Source organism: Acinonyx jubatus, chromosome A3, assembly GCF_027475565.1.
Source record: "Acinonyx jubatus isolate Ajub_Pintada_27869175 chromosome A3, VMU_Ajub_asm_v1.0, whole genome shotgun sequence".
NCBI classification, from domain to species: Eukaryota; Metazoa; Chordata; class Mammalia; order Carnivora; family Felidae; genus Acinonyx; species Acinonyx jubatus.
In genome coordinates this window covers 82,277,673-82,300,213 of record NC_069388.1, presented here as the reverse complement: position 1 = coordinate 82,300,213, position 22,541 = coordinate 82,277,673, and the positions used below count along the sequence as shown (strand labels likewise).

At 47.4% G+C, this 22,541-nt stretch overlaps 1 protein-coding gene across 6 annotated transcripts in view; it reads right to left on the bottom strand.

The window, feature by feature from the left end:
* Positions 1–19,898, bottom strand: part of MEIS1 (Meis homeobox 1) — a 145,244-nt gene extending 125,346 nt beyond the window's left edge. For 4 of the 6 annotated variants that reach the window (XM_027072323.2, XM_053200680.1, XM_053200681.1 and 1 more), the window contains exons 1-6: positions 10,671–11,429; positions 8,593–8,819; positions 6,610–6,751; positions 6,038–6,088; positions 5,195–5,245; positions 3,524–3,670 (exon numbers count right to left, since the gene is read on the bottom strand). In XM_027072323.2, the coding sequence (XP_026928124.1) occupies positions 3,524–3,670; positions 5,195–5,245; positions 6,038–6,088; positions 6,610–6,751; positions 8,593–8,819; positions 10,671–10,682 (630 nt within the window). In that variant the 5' untranslated portion in view covers positions 10,683–11,429. Of the gene's footprint in view, positions 1–3,523; positions 3,671–5,194; positions 5,246–6,037; positions 6,089–6,609; positions 6,752–8,592; positions 8,820–10,670; positions 11,430–11,451; positions 11,631–14,177; positions 14,250–18,745; positions 18,828–19,767 lie in introns of those variants that run through there. The other 2 variants (XM_027072320.2, XM_053200679.1) reach the window with 2 other exon arrangements.
* Positions 19,899–22,541: the final 2,643 nt, after the last annotated feature.

The window sequence follows — 22,541 nt, the reverse complement described above, 5'->3', positions numbered from 1 at the left end:
TAATCCAAAGGGACCATTTCTTTGCCTCCCGCTGCCTGTGGGAAACCAGGGCTGGCGCCCGAGCACAGGCCCAGCTAGTCCGCTCTCGCTGCAAGCGGGCGTGGCAACTTCGGGAGGCGGCCTTAGGGGCCCGGAGACTCCTCACTCCTCTCTCTCCACTCTCCGTTCGGGTTCTTGGAGTGGGGAAATGCTTAGATTCAAGGAGTGGCGAGCCACAGACAACCCTGGGAAGGAAGACTTCATTCGACGGCTCCTTCTGGGAGCGCAGACTAAAGTCTAGCGTCTGGGCGGCCAGGCTCTTTCCCGCCTAACTCCTCTGGACGCCCCCAGGTCCACCCTGAATCCCTCAAACAGGCGTCCCGCCTCCCGAAGGGCCCGCATCCTTCTCCACTGACGACCAGGCTCAACCCTCGCCTCGACGCCTCGCACGGTTCTTCCTCTCTGCTCTGGTTCCCGGGGGCGCAGCCCTGCCCTCGCCCAGGAAGCCCCCGGTGCCCCTTGCTGCCCCCAGTCTCAGGGCGTCGGGAGCTTCCATGCGGAGCGGGGAACGAGACCGTCGGGAGAGGGCGCCCGGGAGGCCTGCGCCCACGAGCGGTGACTCTCGAGCCTCGCTCCTCGGGGTCTGGGAGGGGGAAGGGGGCGGGTACGAGAGGTGGGGGGACAACGAGATTACGGTTTCTACCGGCGTCTTAATCTGATATATATTTTTATATTTAGAAAAAAGCATCACTACAAGGCCAAGTGGGTATTTGCCGACTTAGCCCTCCGGGAAACCGGCTGGTATCAAAGTCGTCGATTCCAGGTCCCTGCGCGGGTGGCAGCCTCCGCACCCTCCGAGGATAAAAGTAAAATAAAATAAACCGTGCTGCCAGCAGACCCTAGAGACAGAGGGGTTAATGAGCTAACGAGGACCAGCGCTCACACTACACCTGAAGCATCCCGTCCCGGGGCGCACTCTCTGCGGGGGCTCAAACTGGCTGGGCCTCATTCGCAGACAGGTGGCGGAGGTCTGCCTTTCTGGGCCCGGCCCCCAGGGCATCGCACTAGGGGTCTAGCGCCCCCAGGGACCGTCAAGTAGGCTCCAGTCCAGAGAACTGGCGCCCACAGGGGGGCCCTAGTTCCTGGTCTCTGACTCCCCACCTCCCAGAACAGGGGACTCCACTCAGAGTCCAGGTCGGAGGCAAGGTCCCCCGTGCTCCCCGAGCTCTGCGCTCCCAGCTCCAAACAGAGCCCAGGCACACTCGCTCCTGGCTCCCGGGAAGGGGACAATTAGGAAGAACAAACTTGGGTTTGCTGCCCACGGACCAAGACCTAGATGAACTGGAGGGGTCACGCGAGCTCGTCCGCGCATAGGCCAACAGCGCCACGAGCCCAGCCAAAGCTGCGAAGCCCACCAGTAAGCGGTGGGGGGTGGGATGCACGCTTCTCATTTTTTAGGTGAGGGAAGAGACTAAAATGTCAATTTTTATCCACTACTATCGCCTGCCAGTCTACATATTTCAAATTAAGGTAATTGTGTAACAAAAGTTTACCGAAGGAGTAGGGGGGAAATGCAATGATGTTATACCAATTTTGTGCCCCCCTCAAAAAAAATCCCATAGCTTTGGTCCTTTATCTTTGACTTTAATAAAATAATGATTCGTTGAGAAAATGGGGTATAAATCTTCATTTTGGAGGCAATTAAAGTGTTGATTTCATTCATGCCCCTAAGCGATTCTTGTAATTTGCTCAAATAGCTTTATGTACCCAGCACTCCGGAGCTCTTAGAATCCCATTTTCTAGTTAGGCTTGTTGGATTACAATTTTTACTCAACAGCAGCTACCCGAGGGTTCCTCAGCGGAATCTGCATTTAACAGCTCCGGGGTGAGGGCTGGCGGGCTGAACCAGGCGGGAGGCCCGGCAGCCCGCAGGGCCCGGGCCGGGCCGGGAGCTGCCTGCAGTGTTCCCACCTCGGCGGGGCCGCGCAGGGACTGAGCAGACCGCCTGTACTGTGCACTCGTCTACACTGCCGAAAGTTTGCAACTTGCCAAATAATAGTAAAGACCTGGCGCTCTGGCGCTTTTAAAGCTCAGCTCTGCCTGCCCTCCACTGCTCATGGGGAAAGGAGGAATTCAGCCCCGTCGCGGGATTACCGAGAGAAATCCAAGCTGGGAATGTATTTTAAGAGGGTGATGTTGAGAGAAGAAAACTTCAAGAGGACACCAAGACCCAGGAGTCGGACACTCCTGCAAGCACTTTACAAGATAGCCGCTAGCCAACAGTGACCATGACAGAGCTTGCAAAGGAAAACTCTACACGCCCGCCCGTCTTTTGGCTTAACAAAGGCAGGCTGATCTCTCCCCCCACAAGAAGGAACTCACGTGCCAAGTCAGAAAGAGAAACGACTCTGGGCCTTCACTCATTTATGGAGAGGCCAGAGGAGACCCGCAACCCAAATCTCTATTCGCGTTGCAGCAATTCGCAACGGAGAGCTGTTCTGAGCCCGTTTCATCTCACCCGCTCCTCAGGTTTTCACTTTCATTGCATTTTTGCAACTTCTTTGGGCCAATCCAGAGACGCAGCGACAGGAGAGGGAGAGACTGGGAGCAAACAGTGGTGCTGGGTTGAGAGAGGGAGAGAAACCCCCCCCCCCAGCAATTCCAAATAAAAGTCGTCCCCACTTAACAACGCAGCGGAAGAAGGGCCTGCAGGGACGACCAGAGAGGAGGGGGCGAAGCAAGCAAAGGCTGGCAGTGGAGAGCGAAGGCGGCGCGAGGTCCCCCACGGCCACACCGAGGGAGTTTCCCGGGGTGCCCTTGTCGCTTCCAAAAGCTGCCAACCCACAGGGCCCAGTGCACTACCAGCTGGAGGATGAGTGGAAAGGAGGAAGAGAAACGTCCATATTTATCTGTTTTTATAACCTCGGCCTGGTCTTATTTTTTCTAGTAAGTACAATAAAATGGGCGAGCTTGCAGCGAGCACCGCACAAAGCAATGTTCAGTGAGGTCTAGAAGCGTTCGGCCGAGGAAAACTGACAAGACAGGCTAATGAACCGTATAGACAGGGAGAAAATAGCCAGCATTTGCTAGATTTCAAACCCTCGCTGTCTCTCTTAGACCACCTATCTTGGGTTTATCCCTAATAAAATAAGAAATAAGCAGACCCTACCCTTTCCTTTTCTTCAAAATAGAAGGGGGAAAAAACGCTCCAGAACAGAGCCCTGCAATCAGGCGGTCACTGGCAGTTAACACTCCCATTATTATACAGGGTAAATAAAATAAAGACAAAAATTAAAAGCGACAAGAAACAGGTCAAGTTTGCAGGCAAAGCTTTTACAAGCTCATCTCTCCAGGTCGAATCCCAGAGCCAGCCTTAATGAAGCAATAATAGCCACATTATTCAAAAATTTTCATTTCGATGGAAATGTATCTAAAAGGGACTTAATCATATGCAAATAATAAAAGGAGGTGGTAGTGACCCAGCAAGCAATATGCATACAGATTTTTTTTTTTCCCAGGGATGTTGAAATTGAAAAACGCATACCTGGTCGGTTAGATTTGCTGATCTTGTTATATCTTCACTGTCTGATTTTGATCCTCCTTCTCTATCGTCTATCACCAAATCGATAGGCATTTTCCCTTTCAAACAGCTAATATACCGGTGGCAGAAATTGTCACATAATTCGTGTACCTACATTATGACAGAAATAAAAAAATGGAAATATAATCAGGAGTGCATAAATGACATTGACAAGTGCAATCCACCCCCCTTGTGAGATCCAAACTTCCAAATAGGGAAACACAGAGCAATTGTCCTCCAGAGACCCCCAGACGCATCCAGAATTAGGAATAACTTTCTTTTCTTGCAAAATAGAGATATCCCAGAAAATTGACAGTGACAAGATGATTCACAGGCTACAACATATTCAACACCCGTGTTAAATTCATCTGCTCCCAGGGCTGTGGCCATTAGAGAGGTGACCTGCGTGGGTGACATTTAAGGTAAACTATTTAATTTCATCCACTTACTTTATCATAAGTCCTTTTCCAGTGTGTCTAAGAGAAAAATGTGAAGATATATATATATATATGTAATATATGAAGACATATATTACTATATATGTGGGTGTATATACATATCTATATCTATATCTATGTATCTTTCTCCCTATATATATCTATATATCTCCAAAGACCAGTACTGTGGTGGTATAGGGTATATGTTTGATAGCCCAAGTCCCGATAACATTTGTAATTAGGGATTCTACCTGAAAAAAGCATATTTTAGGACACTTTAAAAAAAATAGAAGAAAATCAAATTGCCAGTACTCATGATATGAAAAAAAAAAAAACCCTACAGCCACGAAAAGGTATCAAACTGATCAAAAAAAAAAAAAGGGGGGGGAAGAATGCTTCGAAATATTTAGGTATAAGTGGAGCAGTCTTACAGGCCCCAGGCATCACTGACATGCAAAAACTCACAAGAAACCCCAGTGTGCTTGCAATTTAATGTTAGTTTGAATTACAATGCATTAAGTTTTTATTGCTGAGATTTATAGAACAGCTAGCAAAATCATGTTATCCCACACCCTTTCTTGAGTGTGAAGGTGGGGTGTGTGCAGGATTCACAGATTCAAGAAATTGACACAACTATCAACTCTGCTTTGTCTCTGCAAAAGGTTTAATGTGCCTCCCCCACTACCTCCTCCAGACTCCCTGCCCACTCCTCCTCCTCCCCCTCCACCTCTCCTCTGTGTCTGACCTGCTGCTGCTCTCAGACTGTCTTCCAGAAACTCACTAAAACTAAACAAAACCCCCCTCCCACCCACCCAGAGGTAGCAAAGAGGGGGAAGAGGCAGAGAAGAGATCACAAAGGTATAACCTGTGAAGCATACTCACAACAGCATTCTAAACATCAAGGGAGATGCATAGAATTGCAACTATTTATACAAAGCTAGCAAAGTATTAAGAATGAATACAAGGCTAGGGCATTTGAGATGCGGGTTTTAGTGGCTGAAATTGTAATTAAACCGCAAAGAGAAATGGACGCTAAGATTGGCCTTGACACTAATTACCAGAAAGAAAGACATTTATGCAAATGTCTCAGAAGCCTGAACTTCAGCCATTCAGAACCTCCCCCCCACCCCACCCCACCCCACCCCCTTGAGTTTGGGGGTGAGGGGAAAGCAAAAGGAAAAGAGGCTAGAGAAATTACCTTCTCTAATTCCAACAGATGAAACCTTAATACTTGTATGGCTTGAATCATCTGCAAAGATACAAAAAGAATGAGCACCCTATTCCTAGTTTGCAGAAAATTGGCTGTCACAGCTCTAGCATCTCCAGCCTATCCCCCCCCCCCCCCAGTAAATAGAGTTATTTTGATTTATGGCAATAACACTAAAAGTTAATAGCAGTGACTGGGTACCATCTAGAGGTTTATATTTCTTAAGGAGAAAAAAAAAATAGCTAAAACAACAACAAAGCATCTAAGTAGGGATCATAAACACTCTCCTCCCCCATGGCTCTTCCCTTTCTCAGCCCCACTGGCCCCACCCCACCGAAAGGGCCACATCCCTGGACTAGATGTTTCCAAGTAAGGAGTGCACGGAAAATATTCCAAACAGTCCCCCAGTTGTGGCTTTTCACACTGCAAACTTTCTGCTGCTTTCCTCACACCTTTCAGGCACACTGGTGGTTTGGGGGCTTTTGCCCAGTTGCTGCCCTCGTGACGCGACTTTGAGGGCTGGGAAATCCGCAAAGTTTAAGCACATACGCTGACAAGCCCGGAGATAAATCCCCGCGCTGATTAGAGCTGTGCTGCCCGGCTGTCATAAAAAACAAAAGCTCGCGTTTCCCTGCGCGGGCTTGCCCGGCCCCTCTCGAGATGAATTTATTTCCCCAGGATCTTGTCCGGGACCACTTGTCCGTGGACAGAAACGTTTGCAGCCGCCTTGCAGCTACGGGAAGACCCGTCTAGAAACCTTGGGGCTCTTTAAAGCAAAGCTGGTGGCTTGGGGGGAGGGGAGATGGGGGTGGGGAGGTAGGGGTCCGCTCTTACCAAGTTATCCAGTTCTGGATTAGAAGAAAATAGAGGTTTTTCTGCGCGAATCTAAATACAAGTGAGAAGGGGGGGGGGGGGGGAGAAAGAACATTTGAAATCTGGTCGCTTTCCTGGTTTCTTGCCTCATTACACTGTCGGGGGCAAGATGTAACCTCCGGGAAGGACTCGGTGACACCGAGTGCATCCCTCGCAGAAACACTTCAATGTGAATCAAATAAGCCAACAACAAGCCCAGAGCTCAGGGTTTCTTCCACCAGCAAAAGTACGCTTCTAGAGGACGCTGCCCTGCTCGCCAAGACCAAGGCGGCTACAGCGTGTAGGGTTTGTGATTTTATTTTATAGAGTGGGCTTTCTGCGTTAGGTTTTGGAGCGTGAGTTGGAAAGCCTATGGGTGATTTTGAGTCGTCCGCAGACACTCATATAGGAAGAAAACCCTAGGGTAGATGTCACAGGCATGGCTTAGGGTGGACTAATTTGCTGGTTACTTTTGAAAATGTGCTGGATGGGGGAGGGAGTTTCTCTTTCTTTCTTTCTTTTTTCTTTACTTTTTAAACATATATTTTGCTGACCTGTTTGGCGAACACGGCTATATCTTCATTGAATGACTCTGACGAGCAGACGTCCCCGCCCGCCACCCCCGGCTCGCGGGGGGTACAAGTAGCTAATTCACATTTCTCAAAAATCAGTGCTAAGAGAGGGAAGAGGGGGTGTCTGCAAGAAAATACAACAGTCACAAACAACACAATGGTTAGTCCGGAGTCAGTGAAAAAGGCGCCCAAGAAAAACAGCCAGAGGAGCTCGAGGCAGGGACCCTCTCTCTGATTTTGTCATCTACTTTTTTCCTCCCCCCTCCCCGCCCCCAGGTGACTGCTCGCCTCCCCTTCCTCCTAGGCCACCGAAACCGGAGGCCCTAAGCCAGGGACCTTATCTGAGGGTCGGTTCAGCCTATCTGGCCGGAGAAATCAGTAACATTTGCTAAGAATAAAACCCAAGCGGTTCCAGCAGCCATTTTGAATTAAGTTTCCCACCCCGACAAGCCCTCGTCCCTCCGCTGCACATCTAGGACCTGGTGGAGGAGAAAGGCGCTGGGCGCAGGGGTCGGGAAGACTCGTGCAAGTGGGTTCCTCCAAGGCAGCCTCGCGGAGCCCAAGACTCGGGGGACCTCGGTGGCAGGCGCTCAGCTAACTTGGGGAAGGGACCTCTGTGGCTGCGGGCCGACTGTCAGCGGGCTGCGCCTACCCATCCTGGACCCCGCGGCCCTCGGAGAGCAGGAAGCCTCCTCCACAGCCCCCTGCACATGTCTCTCCCTTAGTCAATGGCCCCCACTCCCCGCAAAAGAAAAGTTCCTTCAAATGTCCCTGCGGTAAAGCCTTTCATTTTTGTCTCTACGGAATGGCAAAGCAGCTAGTATTTCCAGGGGCCTAGATGTCGCTTATCTCAACCCATAAAAGAAAAAAAAAAAAAAGCTTCTCCTAATGCTCAAGGAGGTGTCTCAAGTCTTTTATTAGCTCTCACAGCCCAGCCGGAAATTTAACAGTTTGGGGTCCTTTTGAAAGCTTCCCCAAATGTTCTGTCCTGGAGCCTAAGCCATTTGCAGTTAACGCTGCGGAGAGAACGCTGGGATTTAAACCGGCCCATCGCACAAGGGACCAGGAGATAAAGCAGAAAGGGTTCGCAGCTGGGGAGGGTCGGGGTTGCCGGATATTTTCAAAAGAAGACATAAATAGAAACAAAAGTTGCTGCAAAGTAAAAAGAGGTCCCCAAATTCATGAGCACACAGTAGGCATAAGTGACTTTGGAAAGATTTTACCAGCCCAGGGTCTAATCGACTGGCCTGGGAGAATACGGTGTAAACCACAGTCTGAAAACCACATTGGCCTGACAGCACCCCACACCTACTTCCAGATCCTTCAGGCTTTGCCTTTGAACACAAAGTACTAAACCGGCTAGAAGTTTCTTGATGTCTATAACAATTCAGAGCGAGCTCTCTCCTTGCCTACGGTGGTCAAACTCCCTAAATGCAAAGCATGTTCCCCCTTGCCTGACCTGCAACTGTCCTCCCTTGATTTTTATTGTGCGGCGGCCGAGCCAGCATAAGGTTGCTGAGTAAACTTAGCAAGTCAGAACAATCAGTGGCTTAAAAGATTTTCCCTTAAACTAAAAGTTTCGTTCCAACACAAAGGCGCCTACATTTAGAAATCCCCAACGCTCTCCCAGCGAAGCCCAGCAAGCGAGGACTCCAACCCGCTGAACTACAGAACCAGGGTGTGAGAGGGGACGAAGGACCTTTGGCAACTCCTCCTGCAGGGCGACCCCTTCGCCGGCACGGCCTCGGCGGAGCTGGACGCTGGGCAAGCGCGGAGCGTGTGTGGAGATGGGGGGCGTCCGGGACGGCAGGCCGCCTTCCCAAATCCACCATGCAATGCGAATGAAAAGTTACCGAATAATGTACCTCCAATCCACAGAGCTCTGGCTTTCCTTTTACCAAAGGCACAGGGAAACAGAGGAAACATCGCGTCTCTACCACTTAACCTGCTGCCCGTCGTACCTACCCATAAATGGCATCTTTATCTCTCTTTAAAGCGTCATTGACGGAGGAACCCATGCTGGGGGCCATGGCGTTGGTGTGAGCTGTGTGCGGGTACTGATGCGAGTGCAGAGGAGGCCCGTGGTTCAGGTGGTGGACCGGCTGCATGGACCTGGCCGCATGCGGGTCCCCATACATCGTGGAGGGGATGCCTACTCCATCCATGCCCCCGTAATGGGGTAAATCGTCGTACTGCATGACAAACAGGAGAAAACAAGGTTCAGAAGGCCAGGCCGGCAAAGGGGGAACCGGCAGGGCATGGAGCTTATATAATGTCAGTCCAGCTGGATCCTTCAACCCAGAATTCAGTGGCCTTGCATCTCTCAAGTTGAGGGTTTTTATTTTAAAAATAATTTCTAAAGTAAAAATCCTAGGATTCTCGGAGTCTCAGCTGAGATGAACGGTCTTGCCCTAACTTGTGTCCCTATCAACTAGTTCAGAAATTCAGAATCCTTTGGCAAGGAAGGAGGGAAGAAAGAAGGAAAGAAAGGGAGGCATTTTCCCAGAGGGCGGAAGGTAAAACGTGCATGTCTCTAGAGGAGGAAATTCAAAATCACAATAATAAAACGTGCCAGGACAGTGCAGCAAACCCGCCTAGTTTCACAGCCCCTTCCCATCAGGGGGAATTAAAAAAAAAAAAGTTACGATGGGAACAGCTAAGCTAAGCACATGAATTCAGACAGGCTTCTCATTTTATTTCTCTGCCAGTGTGGGGTTAAGGCAGTCCTGCAAGACACTGCATTTCCTTTGCTTTCCAAGACAAACTCTGCTAAATTACACAAAACTAACTGGCCTTCTCAGAAGTGAAACTCAGAGAAAGGTAGTTTTTCATGTTCATTAGAGCTGAATTTAGAATTGGGCAATTTTCCCTCAAAGTTAAAGGAAATCTATAGTTGGAGCAGTTATTCTGTTTTCTCCACTGTTAAGAACTTTTCCCCCAGACTAAAAGTCAATGAGGCAAATGTAACTCATCAGGTGTAAAGTAAATTCAAAAGCAAATGCATGTACAACCCCTATCTTCTTTCTTCAGAAAAACTACTTTCATATTGATTGTCATTATTTTGGGGTGCAAAATTTAGCTATTTAGATTTTTCCCATTGCTTCATTCCAGGTAAGTTCTTTTCCCAAGAATTGGAGGCACGGAGAGTGAAATGATTTTCAAAGAAAAGAGGAACTGCCACTTTCACGTCCTTAAAGCCAGAGGTGTGAAAATAGTTTGGAAGAACGCTGACATTTGCCTGAACCAAAGGAGTAAAGAAGAATGTGTCAGCCTAGTAACTTTCTTTTGCAAACAGGGCTTTGAGGGCCAGGACGCAAATTATGCAGGGAAGGCTTTCTGTAGACCCCCCTGTCTTTTAAGAAACTACCTCAGTTGGGTTGTCATTGTCTCACTTGACTCTCACTACATTTCCATTCAAATAGGAATATTGGGGAAATTAGTATTGCATTTTTAAAGTGAGTCGCTGTGTGCTTAGTATCCAATTAGTGAAGGGCTTTTCTAACAAAAACTTTCCAAGTATTACCTTTTATAAAAATCCATGCACATTAAAATCACTTTTAAAAGATGAATGTTTTCCGACCCCAAAAGCCATTACACGATGACAAAGTTATTTGCTTAAAAAAAGCTAAATACTTCTAATGATATTAAAAGATGAGCATAAGCAGTAACACATCAGAAGTTTCTAGCTGCTTATTTTACTTTAAAAATAGCTTTAAACTTCTGCTCCCTGAACCACTCACTTTATAGCATTAGGTATCTAGCGCCTTTTGTTTTTGTTTTTTAAACAGATGATTGCCTGAGCTTGTATTTTTATTTAGATAGCTGCTGGTTAGGATTCTATAGAAAACTTGATTACTTGAATTAATTACATGTAACATACATAAGTCTACAAATGCACTGAATAAATTCTTTCGCTTTAGGCCACGGCTTTAGGAGCCTCATTCAAAAATACAGAGAAAAAAGGAAACTTTTTAGCAGTGTCTTTCGGCCACGTTTCAATTTAATCTCACATTTGAGTTCCACAATTGTTTTTTAATACGTACCCTTTGCGCCATCGGCCTCCCTGGCTCCCTTCCTACTTCAACTTCTAATATATCCTCTTTAAGGCCAGTGTGAAAAGAAACAAATAAGCAAACTCCCCCGGAAAAAAAAAATGTAAAGCACGACGAAAAATCCCTTAACGTCTCCAGCAACGTGAGCTACTGGTCCCAGATCTTCGGTCTACGGGACCTGAAGCAAAGCGCCCGAGTCACTGAGCATAAAAGCGCTCCGTTTCCAAGACAGCAGCGGGGGCAAAAAGAAAAAAAAAAAAAAGCAGATCTTCTCTCCCCCAAAAAATCAGTTAAAAAAAAAAAAAAAAGAGCGCCCCTCAGACCCAACTACCAAATCTCATGGCTTTCTGCCACTCCGGCTGTCAATCACAGGCGAGGTTGTCAACGTGGTGAATGAATGATCATCCGCTCTGTCTTCTTCTGGTCAGAACACCTCAAATGTTAATATTCAAATGCACAAAGCCCTAGCGCTCGCTTCCCTTGAATCAGTCCTAATTCCTAATCAGTTTCTCTCTTCTCTCGCTCGCTCTCTCTTTCTCTTTCTCTCTCTCTCTCTCTCTCCCTCTTTGCAACTGCTGCACTGGAGGGAGATTAGAGGAGGAGGGTTAAAAAAAATGTCTGTCTGAGTTTGTCTTAAAGGAGCCACGATCGATGCTGCCCGCTTGCAGTCCCCGTGCGTGTGTAAAGTGTGTGTTGCACAGGCGGAGAGGTGGATTCCGACCAGAATGCTAGAACCCGGAAGTAGTGGTGGCCATAACAGGTCGCGTCTTACACAATGCATTGGGCTGCAGCAAGTAGGATCCTCGGCAGGGGTGGGTGCGCGAAGCGAGCTCTGGCCGCACTGGAGAGGCAGAGAGACGCTCCATTAAATCGCACGCCCAGGCACAAACACACACACACCCAGGGCACACGCGCACAAACGCGGGCAGCAACCCCCGGCCGCAGGCTTTATTTTCCGTATTCTTTTCTCTCCCTCCCCCTCCAGACTCTCTCCCCAAAGCCGACTCTCTTGAAATAAATTGGGAATAAACGCTGGGCAGGCAGCAGCAGGAGTTATTTTGCACAGGGCTCTGAGCACAGACTTCATGACTTTCCTCGAAATTATTGGGGTCTGCCAGTTTTTTCGGGGGCAGAGGGGGCTAATGCAGAAAGTATTGGATTCTCAGGACGGACCACCCCAAGTAGAAAAGTCAAACGGGGAGACAGAAGACTGAGCAGGAGCAAGGCTTGGAAAGGCTCTGCTGAGTCCCGAGAACGTGGGGTGAAGAAGGCTGGGGCTTTCTGCAGATCCAGCTTAGAGTTGCTGTCAGAGGTGGACACCCGGCCCAAGGAAAGGAAATGCTTGCATTTTCTCACTTTGGGATCTGGACACCCCCGCCCTCCACCTCCTAGCCCCGGAGGCCCCCAGCCCCAGCCCCGGCGTCCTGCGCGAAGTGGGAGAGGAAAGGAGGGAACAATGAGCTGAGAGCCGGGAATGTGCCCCCAGCGCCTGTTTACAAACACGAAGCTATTTATGATCGCCGGAAAACGAAACCCGACGCGGGCTCGGAGCAGCCCAGACCTCGCGGGTGGAGCCCGGGCCAGGGAGACTCGGGGAAGCAGGCTGTTTCTCCGACCCTCTCTGGGAGAGGCAGCTGTGCGCCCAGGGCGCGGCGCAGCAGGGTCTGCGCGCTCGGCTCCGGCTCCGGCCGCGCCGCCTTTGTCTTCGAAGCGCCGAGGGGCTCCGGCCTCGGCAGTGCTCGGGGCCTGGAGGGACCCTGCGCCCCAAGCTCGTTTGCCCCGCGAAGCTCCGCGCTCTCCTCCCCAGCCCTTCTTCTCCCCACCCCGCTTTCCTGTCCCCAACCCGGCTCAGGGAAAACTCCCAGTGCCAAAGAAAAAGAAATTCACTTCGGGAGCTGAGATTTCAGACAAAAACCTGCCCCAACCCACAACTCAGAGGCTCCAACCAGCCACTGATTTTAACTTTCTCCCTTCAAATACCTATTCTCTGGCTTAACAACAACAACAACGACAACAACAACAACAACAACAGCACAGCAACGAAATCCTCTCCTTATTCTCCCACTCTAAGCTTGCCTTTTATTATTGTATTTAGTGGTGTTATTTTCGTTTTTATTTTTCTGCGCGCCCGGCTCTATACGCCGAGATGGCTCAGCCACAGCAGTTCAACCAGCGGGTTGGAAACCTCACATCCTCGAGCAAGGCTCGCAGCTCGCTCGGCTCGGAGCAGGATTTTTTTTCCTCCCTCCAGCTGAAACCTCACAGAAAACTCCCCCTGCGGTCGACTGGAAAATGAGCTCACCCAAATCTCGGTAGGCAGCCGTGGAGGAGGGCTCGGCCAATCAGGGGGCGCTCCTGCCAAGGCGGCCGCGCATTGGCTGCGGGGAAAATCAATTATCAAATAATCGATCAGCAGGGAGCTTCGATCTGCCGGGAATGCAAACTGCCAGTCCCGATTCCCGCCCTGATGGTGGCCAAAAGGCTGACTCCTCCAAAGCCTTCGGCCGCTAGTTTCCATCGCCCCCACCCCCCCATCCCACTTCGCCAGCTGCGGACCGAACCCTCATCCCAAAGGGGGGTGTAGATAAGAGAAAGAGTTTTGAGAAAGATTAGGAGGCTCGTATCTGGAGAGGTTGTTTGGACAAGGCTAGGAGCTCTCAAATGTATTGAGGCTAACTCTAAATGCGCAAACTAAAAGAGAATTTGCATCAGTTTGAGAGGTAGGACTCAAGTTTTTGTTAAGTGGGCTTTCAAGAAGCCAGAGACACTGGGCAAGCATCAGAACATATATCTGGAATCAGGTTCCCTCCAGCACACGTAGCCTCTATTCCTTTAGTACTTAGCAGGAGTCAACGCCCAGTCTCCCCCCCCCCCCACCCCCACCGAATAGTGGAATTTTCATAAAGCCGAAGCAGCTGAACCTTCCCAGCCTCCCGCACACCTCCCCAACGCCGACACCGCACTCCCCCCGTGTGCACCTAAAGGGCTGACACATTCACCCGAAGCCTTCAGATACACTTTGCCTTTAAAGAGCTCCGACTGTTTAAAACACATCCTAGGATCCGCATCATTTGCATCTCTCTTCTTTCTTCCTTTCTCTCCCTCCCTTTCTACCCCCACCCCCAACTTTAGGATCTTTAACTTTTTTCCATCGCAAACATGGGTAAAGTTTTTGGGTACCGACGCCCCGGTACATTACGCAGGAGGTTAAAGCAGGCCGCGTGTCAAAGCCGAGGGGATCCAGGTGAATTACCAGCTTCTTTACGCCTTTGCCTGACACTCCCACCCCCACCCCGCTCGCCCCAACATGAACTTGGAAACCGAACTTCAGGCCAAGATGGAACCTCCCGGTCTCCGGAAGGCGATTTCTCTGTTTAATTCGCGGGAAGCTGCGCTGGCTGGGCCAGGCAACGCAATCCTTTTCCAATTACCGGGAGGACCAAACAGGGCCGGCAGCCTGCAAGCCCTCTCCGAACCCCAGGCGGCTTTGGCCCTCACCTGCGCCTTCCGACGGCTGCACGCGGACGTGTGACCACTGCAGTCCAGCAGGCCAGGCTTCGGCGCGGCTGGCTGTAGGGGAGGGACACAAGGAGGGGGGGTCAAGCCAAACATCGAGATGGGTACATCTACGTTTATGATCCTTAAATGAACTGTGAGGGAAATGGTGTAAGTATAATTTAACGGAGAGAAATTTACTGCGAAATACATTTCGATGATCATCGTCTTTAAGAGTCCTTAGGGGCTCTCCAGCAAAGGCTTAAGTAACCGGTTTGGAGTTACCTCAACTCTGCGGCCATGTTTTCAAATTTGGAAAAGGCCAGTTTTGGTAAAGATTTCTTTGACAATGGAGTTTATTTTGTATTGTTGCTTTTTGGTAAATTTGTTTTCTAGCAGAGATGAAAAAAGAAGGTTCAGGTAAGTCACTCCTTTTCAAACATAACCAAAAACTTCAAAGCAGTTGGAAAACTATTGTGAGCTTCAACCACGATGTGTCAGGTTACCGTAAAAGTACTTTCAATTACCTCCACACAGGTTTTCCTCAAAGAAAGAGATAGTTTGCGTTTGTTGTCTTAAATAAACTCTTTATAGTTTTAAAAAGTGTCTTCTTTCTTCTCCCCCACCCCTTTTCCATTTATAACTGCTAACCTAATGCTACTCCTAGGTCTTTATAAGATTGATTCTGGACAATCAAGGGACTAAAACACTTTTACAATGTAATTACAGTAGTACAAATTGTTTGCCCAAACCTCATTCTGGATAAGGATTTTACAATTAGCAAACAGTTATTACAGTTGGGGCTTGCTGAGAGAAATTGCACAGAGGAAGTCTAGAGTTGTAATATAGTAGCCATAAAAAAACCCCTCCTTTAGCAAGGCAGCAATTAATCATCTATTAAAAGGAAAAGGCAAAGGGATAGTTCTAGGTATCTTAGTAAATTACTACTGATATTTACCTGTTCTGTGATAGCACCTATCCCTAACTTATTTCAGATACTTCCTTTCTGAAGTAATAGCACGTTTATTTTGCAAAAACTTGGCCTGGTGAAGGGTTCTGGCACTTGCCCGTAGCTCTGGAGACATGTGCTTTCCATCCTCAGCTTACTCTAAACATCCCAGAACATCTTCCCAAAGATAGAGAACTAAGACTTTAAAGGGGCAGGCTGGGGCCTAGGTCTCTATTGTTTAGACCTTCCTAGCAAGGAGGCATTTAAAGCAAGTGGTGCCCCTTTCCGATGTTGGTACAGTCCTTTTTGAGCACTCCCCTCTAATTTTCTGTTCTCCTATAAGGGATTGTGTCTCTGAAAAGACATATATCCTGAATTAGGCTTTTGTCCCCAAAGTTCACACTGATGAGTCAGCTCCAAAACCCTCAGAAATTAAAGAGGCATCTCTGAAGGTAAAATGTGTGTGTATTTGCTAGCCCAGAATAAACAAAAGACTGTTAATCAATTGAGTTTGGCAGCTGTGTTCACAGAATGATAAGAGTTTATCATCTGCCACCTAACTTTAAGATGCCTGTTAAAATGTTGTGATTACTCCTTAGGTTGTCCCGTGGTGCAGAGGCTTGTGGTTTGTCCTTCAAGAACATTCACCGTCTGCATCTCAACCCTCCACATTAACATTTGCATTTCAAAAAACAGAAATAGGAGGAGGGAAAGACAGTTTGAAGAAAATGGATTTAAAATCTAGTAGAGATAATAGAGGAATGCTTGAGATAAGAGCCTGGATGTGATATGAGAGAGGTACCAAGAAGTCAAAGCTAATGAATAGCTCTGAGAAAAGTGAAATAAACTATTTAGAGGTCTATAAAAGGGGGAACCTGGTCAGGTGATGTGAAAGGGGGTTAACTGAGCGGATTAGGGAAGACGTTAATCATGTGCCCCAAAGCCATCTGGGCTAGAAGACCTGGGAGATTTGTTTACTGCATTTTGCTTCAGAAAACAATGTCTGGGTCCAGTTCAGAAGTCAATGAGAGGTCAGTTCAGGCTCTCCAACCATTGCGGGGGAAAATACCTAAGTCACTATATTCTAACTGGATAATGCAAAAGTTAAGAAAAAAAAATTTTTTTAAGTAGGGGGAGAGTTGTTTTCATTACTACCTTTCTATTTCAAATCATTAAAATGCTTTGGTCTCCAGAGGGGGAAAAATTACACTGGTTAACATAATTACTAGCTCTGACATTTTCAGAAGTTATAGAGGTCTTTTATTAATTAAATGGAGGGCTTAATAAAATATTCCTAATAAAATTTATGGTTGTCTTAAAACTTTCTAAACAGTGCTATAAATTCTTAATAAAATTAACTGGGAAATGAGTTATTAGCCCACACTTTACCCTCCCCCCCCCAACTTCTACATAAGGAGCGGCTGCAGAATGCAAAAGGGAAATAGAAGCCTTTTAGTAAAATATAAATATTAGCCAAAGACACACATTGCTTTAGAAGATGTGAGCTTTCAACTAAGTTATTTCTAATGGTTTCATCCTCCAATATTCCCCCAAAGCTACTCACAACAAAACTTAGAAAACTCCTTCCCCTTCTCTACCACATACTATATATGCCTGTATACGTAAGCTCATTTGAAATACAATGCTCGATTTTCTGGTCTGAGTTTTGTGTTAAGTTTAATAAAAAGCACAGATGCCTCATGCAAAAGTCCAATATAGGACTTCTGAAGGTTCAGAGAGTAAATATTTTATCAATTCAAAGATAATTAAAAATGAAATGTCTTATAATTTCTCTCAGTATAATTTCTTTAAAGGTAACTTTGAAATAACAAATTTCTCAACCTTCAAGCTCCGCATGTATAACAGTGGTGCATTATCTGAAGCAGCATTTTGTCGAGCAGATATACAAAACTTTTTCATATCACTACGTTTTAAAACCTTGGCGAGTTATCTTAAGTTTTGAGATACTTCTCTGCTTCACAGATACAATACTGGCTGGTTGGCTGCTTAAAATGAACAGGACTCTCAAACATACTTCAACCAAATAAAACAGCCTTGGTGGATTTTTCAGCTTCTGAAGGCTTGATCTTTTGTGCCGTCTACTGGACAATGGAAAAACTACAGCCTCTATGACTTAAGAAACTTTTCTAGTCCAGTATTGGGGGAGGGGGAGGAGGGAGTGGCAAGAGAGTATGATTTGGTGCTAGTAAGTCGTAGGAGAGGATAACAGGACCCAACCTAGACTCATGGGACAGGTTTTGTGGTCTAATCACATCTATGTTTTCATATCCAAGTTTAGGACCTTATATTAAGCCCAGGCACACCTAAACGACTTGACTAAGGCAAAAGGCTGTATTTAATACAACTGTATACGTGTCTGAGTACACAAAGTTGGCTTGGGAATAGAAAGAAAAGATGATAGGACAAGTTTAGCATCTCTGAAAAACAATATTGGTGGTTTGCTTGGCTCTGAGTGTGCATTCGCTTGATAGTCAAGGTAAATGTATCTACTGCCTAGATAATCGAAGATGCACAAATTAACTCTTGGAATTTGAAACATGTTCAGTAACCAAGAATTGTACTTTTAGGAGGAGGGGAAATGAAACTGGTAATTAGAAAACTTTTAGTGCCGTTCTTTTTGGCAATCTTGAATGAAAATGTGAAACTTCAGTGTTTTCACTTGGAGACCACATGTGGGAGAAAGTGGGTGAAATTCATAGTCAGATGCCTTTATGTAGCAGAGGCTGTTTGATGATCTATTAAACATTTAAGATATATTGTATATATTTTGGTCATGGTTTAAAAAATATATTTATGGAGCCCTAGCATTCCGGAAGCTTTGTATAAAAAAAAATCTTGAAGCTAACTTTGACCTGTTTGATATTGACATAGTTTCTGAATAATAATTACCTTAGAGAGGTTATTTTGTGACTTAAGAAACAAATAAACAAAACCCAACACCAATAAAATGCAGAGAACTCAAGACGGTTTTGGTGGAAGAGACATAAACTTGGGTGCAGGGCTCTTACAACTGTTCATCTGCTTTTCTGAAGTTAAAAATTCTTTAATGCATTTTAATAAAAACTACTAGCACATGACTAGTTATTAGGGTGCCTTTTAATAAAAATTGAAGAGTGAAAAGGAGACAGCTTTAGGACATTTTATTGATGCATAAATATATTTCAATGATCTACTTCAAATATACATTTTGATGTGGCACTATGTCAGAATGACTTTAAAATATTGTATTAAATATAGATATATCAGAGAACCTGAACTGACATTGCCTACTTAAAGCAGTGAGATTTCTTGCACTGCAGTGTGACAGAACAGGATGGTTTCAATTGTGCTACCCAGATGGAGGGGGTGGTGGTGTGGTGATGGGTATCTTTTAAGCTTTAGCATAATCAACTGAACTATGTGACAGATTATTACTTTATGAGATGCTATGTGGAGCCATTGGTCCAGATTAAAACAACAAGGACAACCACCACCCTACCCACAATCGCTAGAAAACATAGATAATTCTTACAAGAACCAATCACAGTTGATGTATTTTAAACAGCTGAGTGCTGTGAGAGGTCTGGGGAAAGTGCTCTAGTCACCAAAGGCAAACATTTACCTTTCAAATAACAGGATGAGCCAGAACGGTCATGACTAGTATCCATGTTCGGCTGGATAAAGGGACATATTTTGCAAAAAACCTTCAGGCAAAAAAAAAAAAAAAAAAACCCACAAAATAAAAACAAAAAACCAACAACAACAAAAAAACACAAAAAAACCTGATTATTCATAAATAAATATTTTAACATTTCACTGACTTATCTAACGAATAAGAAAAACATCGAAGGCTTCCTGCAGTTCAGAAAGAATTCTAGTAGCCTGGAAAACACAGAAGGAAAGAACGAGAAGCCCAAGGACGCCTGCTGAGTAGTGATTCACTTGTGAATATCTGAAAACGTACTTTTCATGCCCTTATTTAAAAATGAAAAATAAATATCATCCTTCCTTGTCTTTTTGTTTTGTTTTTAATTAACATCAGACTATGGTTATGCTTGCTAAAAAGCATAATTCTTTCCAGGGGGTTTCTGCAAGAAAGGGCCAGTTTGAAAGCTTATAACTAATGGCAGAAGTGGACGTATAAGCCGCAAACAAATCGTTTCGCAGCGGAGCCCACATCCCTGAGAGACGCCCCTTCTTGCGAGCTCATCAGGATAACTTCATTTACTGGCAGGTCGGCGGCCACTTCCGGGACTCTCTGTCGAGCGGTGTCCTTTCACCGCGGAGTCCTCAGCAGGGCTGCCCTGTCACCTGTGTGTGTTGAGGTGGCAGGTCCCCACGGCGCCCTGCAACGCAGGCTGGTCCCCGCGCCCCCAGCCACCCAGAGCCCCGGGCCTGCCTGCACCCCCGGGCGCACGGACTCCCCGGGCTGGGTGGGGGACCCTGCAAGGTACGCTTCCTGGGGGTGGCGGCCGCGGCCTCTGCTCACACCTAGCTTGACGCAGGGGTGGCGGCCTAGGGGGAGGGGTTTGGGAGAACCTGTTCCCCGGGGACCTCGAACCATCTGGAAAAAGCAAAGGGTGAAAAGGCCCCCCTCTCCTGCCAGGGTCCTCCTCCCCGCCATTTTGGACTCTGCCGTCCCACCTTCTCTTTGGGGTTCGCCTTAGCTTCTGCCGGAGCGAGTGGGTCAGGCCTGGGCGGCGGGGGGGTGTCAGGCGAGGCGGGAGCGCGAGGACCCGCAGACCCGCGCGCCGCGGCTCGGGGCCCCGGCCTCTGTCTTCCGCTTCTGCGGACTCGCACCCAAGGGCGCCTTTCCGCATCTGGACTGGAGGACCCCGGCTCATCCCACCCCTCGCCCCTTTAATGCAGTTCCGGAAGCCTCTGGCCCCCGCTCCTGGACGGCTCTTTCCCGGGGTGCCGCCCATCTCCCGCTTCTTCCTCCGAGGCCAAATGTGCGCTGCAAGACTGTTCGGGATGCGGGAGCCTTTGGGGACCCCGGCCCCCGTGCCCCCTGAGGCCGCGGCGGGCCCCTTCCTTCGCAGGGGCTGGAACAAGCCCGCGTTTGTGGCCGCGGTTATTATTTCAGGTGCGCTAATGGGATTGGAGGCCGCGGATCACCGTGTGCGGATTGAAGCGGTTCCTTCTCCGGGATTCCAGCAGCCGCCGGGTGGATCGGAAGTCACCGCCGGGCCCTGGTGGCCTCCCGGGGCAGCGCGGCCCGCTCTGTGTGCCCGCGCGGGCGCTCACACCTGGGCGAGAGGTGGGGGACCCGCGCCCGGGGAGGGGAGGGGAGGGGGCGGGGGAGGGGCGGGAGTGCGGGAAACGATGGGAGACCCGGAGGAAGGGAGAGAGGCGCAGAGTGGCAGTGACAGAGACTAGGAGAGAGGGAGAGGAGATAGAAAGCGGCAGAAGGAGAGACAGTCGGGGAAACCGACCGACATGGAACCTGAACGGGTCGTGTCCGCCTCCCCACACCAGCCTCCACTGCGAAGGAGAAACGCGCCCTTAATTCTCGCTTTCAGCTTCCGAGGGAGCCTTATCATAGACTTCTGCATAATTGCATATTGACTTTCCTAAATAGTTCCGCAGAGCTGTTTGCTGCTTTCACTTGTTCAGTTGCAAACAATTCCCTTGGGGAAAAAGAAAAGGGGTGTGTGTGTGTGTGTGTAGGGGTGGGAACTAAGGCCAGAGGTAAATGCTCCCGTGCTCTGTCACCATGTCCCTTTAGCCATCCCAGAAATGACCATCCTGCTCTAGGAAGTGCCTGTCGCCATCACAGGTACGGTGAGGTGATTGCTCTGCCTTGGGCCCACTTTTTGCAGCCCCCTTTCCACCATAGAGTACTGGAGAACGTTAGGGCTAAGCATTTAGTTCCATTTGCCCATTTCACAGCTGAGAAAGAGGAGACTAAGAAAGGTGAAGCGACCTATTCAATTTCTTCTCTTTCTCTTCTGCATGTCTTAAAGTTCTCTTTTTTAATTTATATCTCCCAACACTTAAAATTCACAACTACACAAGAAGGCTTTCTTACTCTTCTTTCTTAAGATCACCGGAGGTCAGTGTGCCCATGTCTCCTGTCCGAAGCAGCTGTGTGTGCAGTTGATGGTGGTGTGTGAGTGTGGGGGCTGTGTACTTGCTTCTCCCTCCTTCCCGGCTCCCACGCTGATTCCATCACTGGACCCCTGGAGGACAGCAGCAGGCAGGGAGCTTACTGACCTGTGGAAGACCCCTCCACACAGCAGGAAGAAACAAGCCAGGAGAGATTGTATTTGGTGGTGATGGTGCTGGGGTCTCACAGGCTTTGCTTTTCTCCAATCAACCCCCAAACAAATAAACAAGTCCTGCCTTTTGCATCAACTTCCTGTGGACGGAGTGACCCTAAGTCACCCAGGGAAGGAGTGGGGAGGTTCAGGCCTTATTTACCCCAGAATTAAAAACAACATCCCCTCAAACTGTCCCTCCTCAGTAGCTTGCCTTTTAAGGATGTGAGAAGGAGTTTCTTGGAGTCTAAGCAGACATAATAACCCATTGAGATGTTTAGGTTTCAAGTTTACAACAAAGCATTTTACCCTGCTTACCCGAACCCCACTACAGCCTAGACCCTTTACAAAGACATTCTGTATCTTCTATGGGCAAACTAAAGTTTTGAGTAGACACTTCTAATTCTGAAACATTTTTATTTTTAGCTTCAAATTTTTGCTAAAACAAATCAGTTGTTTACTGCCTTCTTCTCCTCATGCTCTGATTTTCTTTCATTCAAAAATTTTGTTACTTTGAATTTTGTATTGATTTGGGTGTTTGGTATAGAAAATTTGTTTGTAGGTTATCTTCAGTCATATACATTTATTTTATTTTGTGAAAAACTGCAGTTTACTGTTTGTTTGTTTTTTACTTATTGAATATTAACAAAAAATAGCCTAATGTTCTTTGAGGTTTAAACCTTAATAATGTGTTACATCCCAGCCTAGCTTTTGAGATAAGCCCATTGCATTTTCTTCTTGTTGAGTCACATAGCTTTTAGTTAAAAATCTTTCGTTTTAAAAAAGATTTTATTTTTTAAGTAATCTCTACACCCAACATGTGGCTCAAACTTATAACCTCCAGATCAAGAGTCACCTGCTCTACCGACTGAGGCGGCCAGGTGCTCCATCGTTAAAAATCTTCTGAGGAAACCAGAACTTTTTGATATACTGCACTATTAGCTATTTTATTTGCAACTATTTAGTGCTCGCAGGCTGAAACTGAAGAATGATTTAGGAAATTGGTTCTATCACAATGAGCTCTTAGCATGTACAAAATTACTCAGTCGAGATTCTGGGAAGTGGGAATGAGGGAGAGTGACAGAGCTGAGAGTTAAGATACTCAGAGTCAAATTTGAACTCAGTCACTAATAGGCTGATGGCATTTGAAGAAGTTAT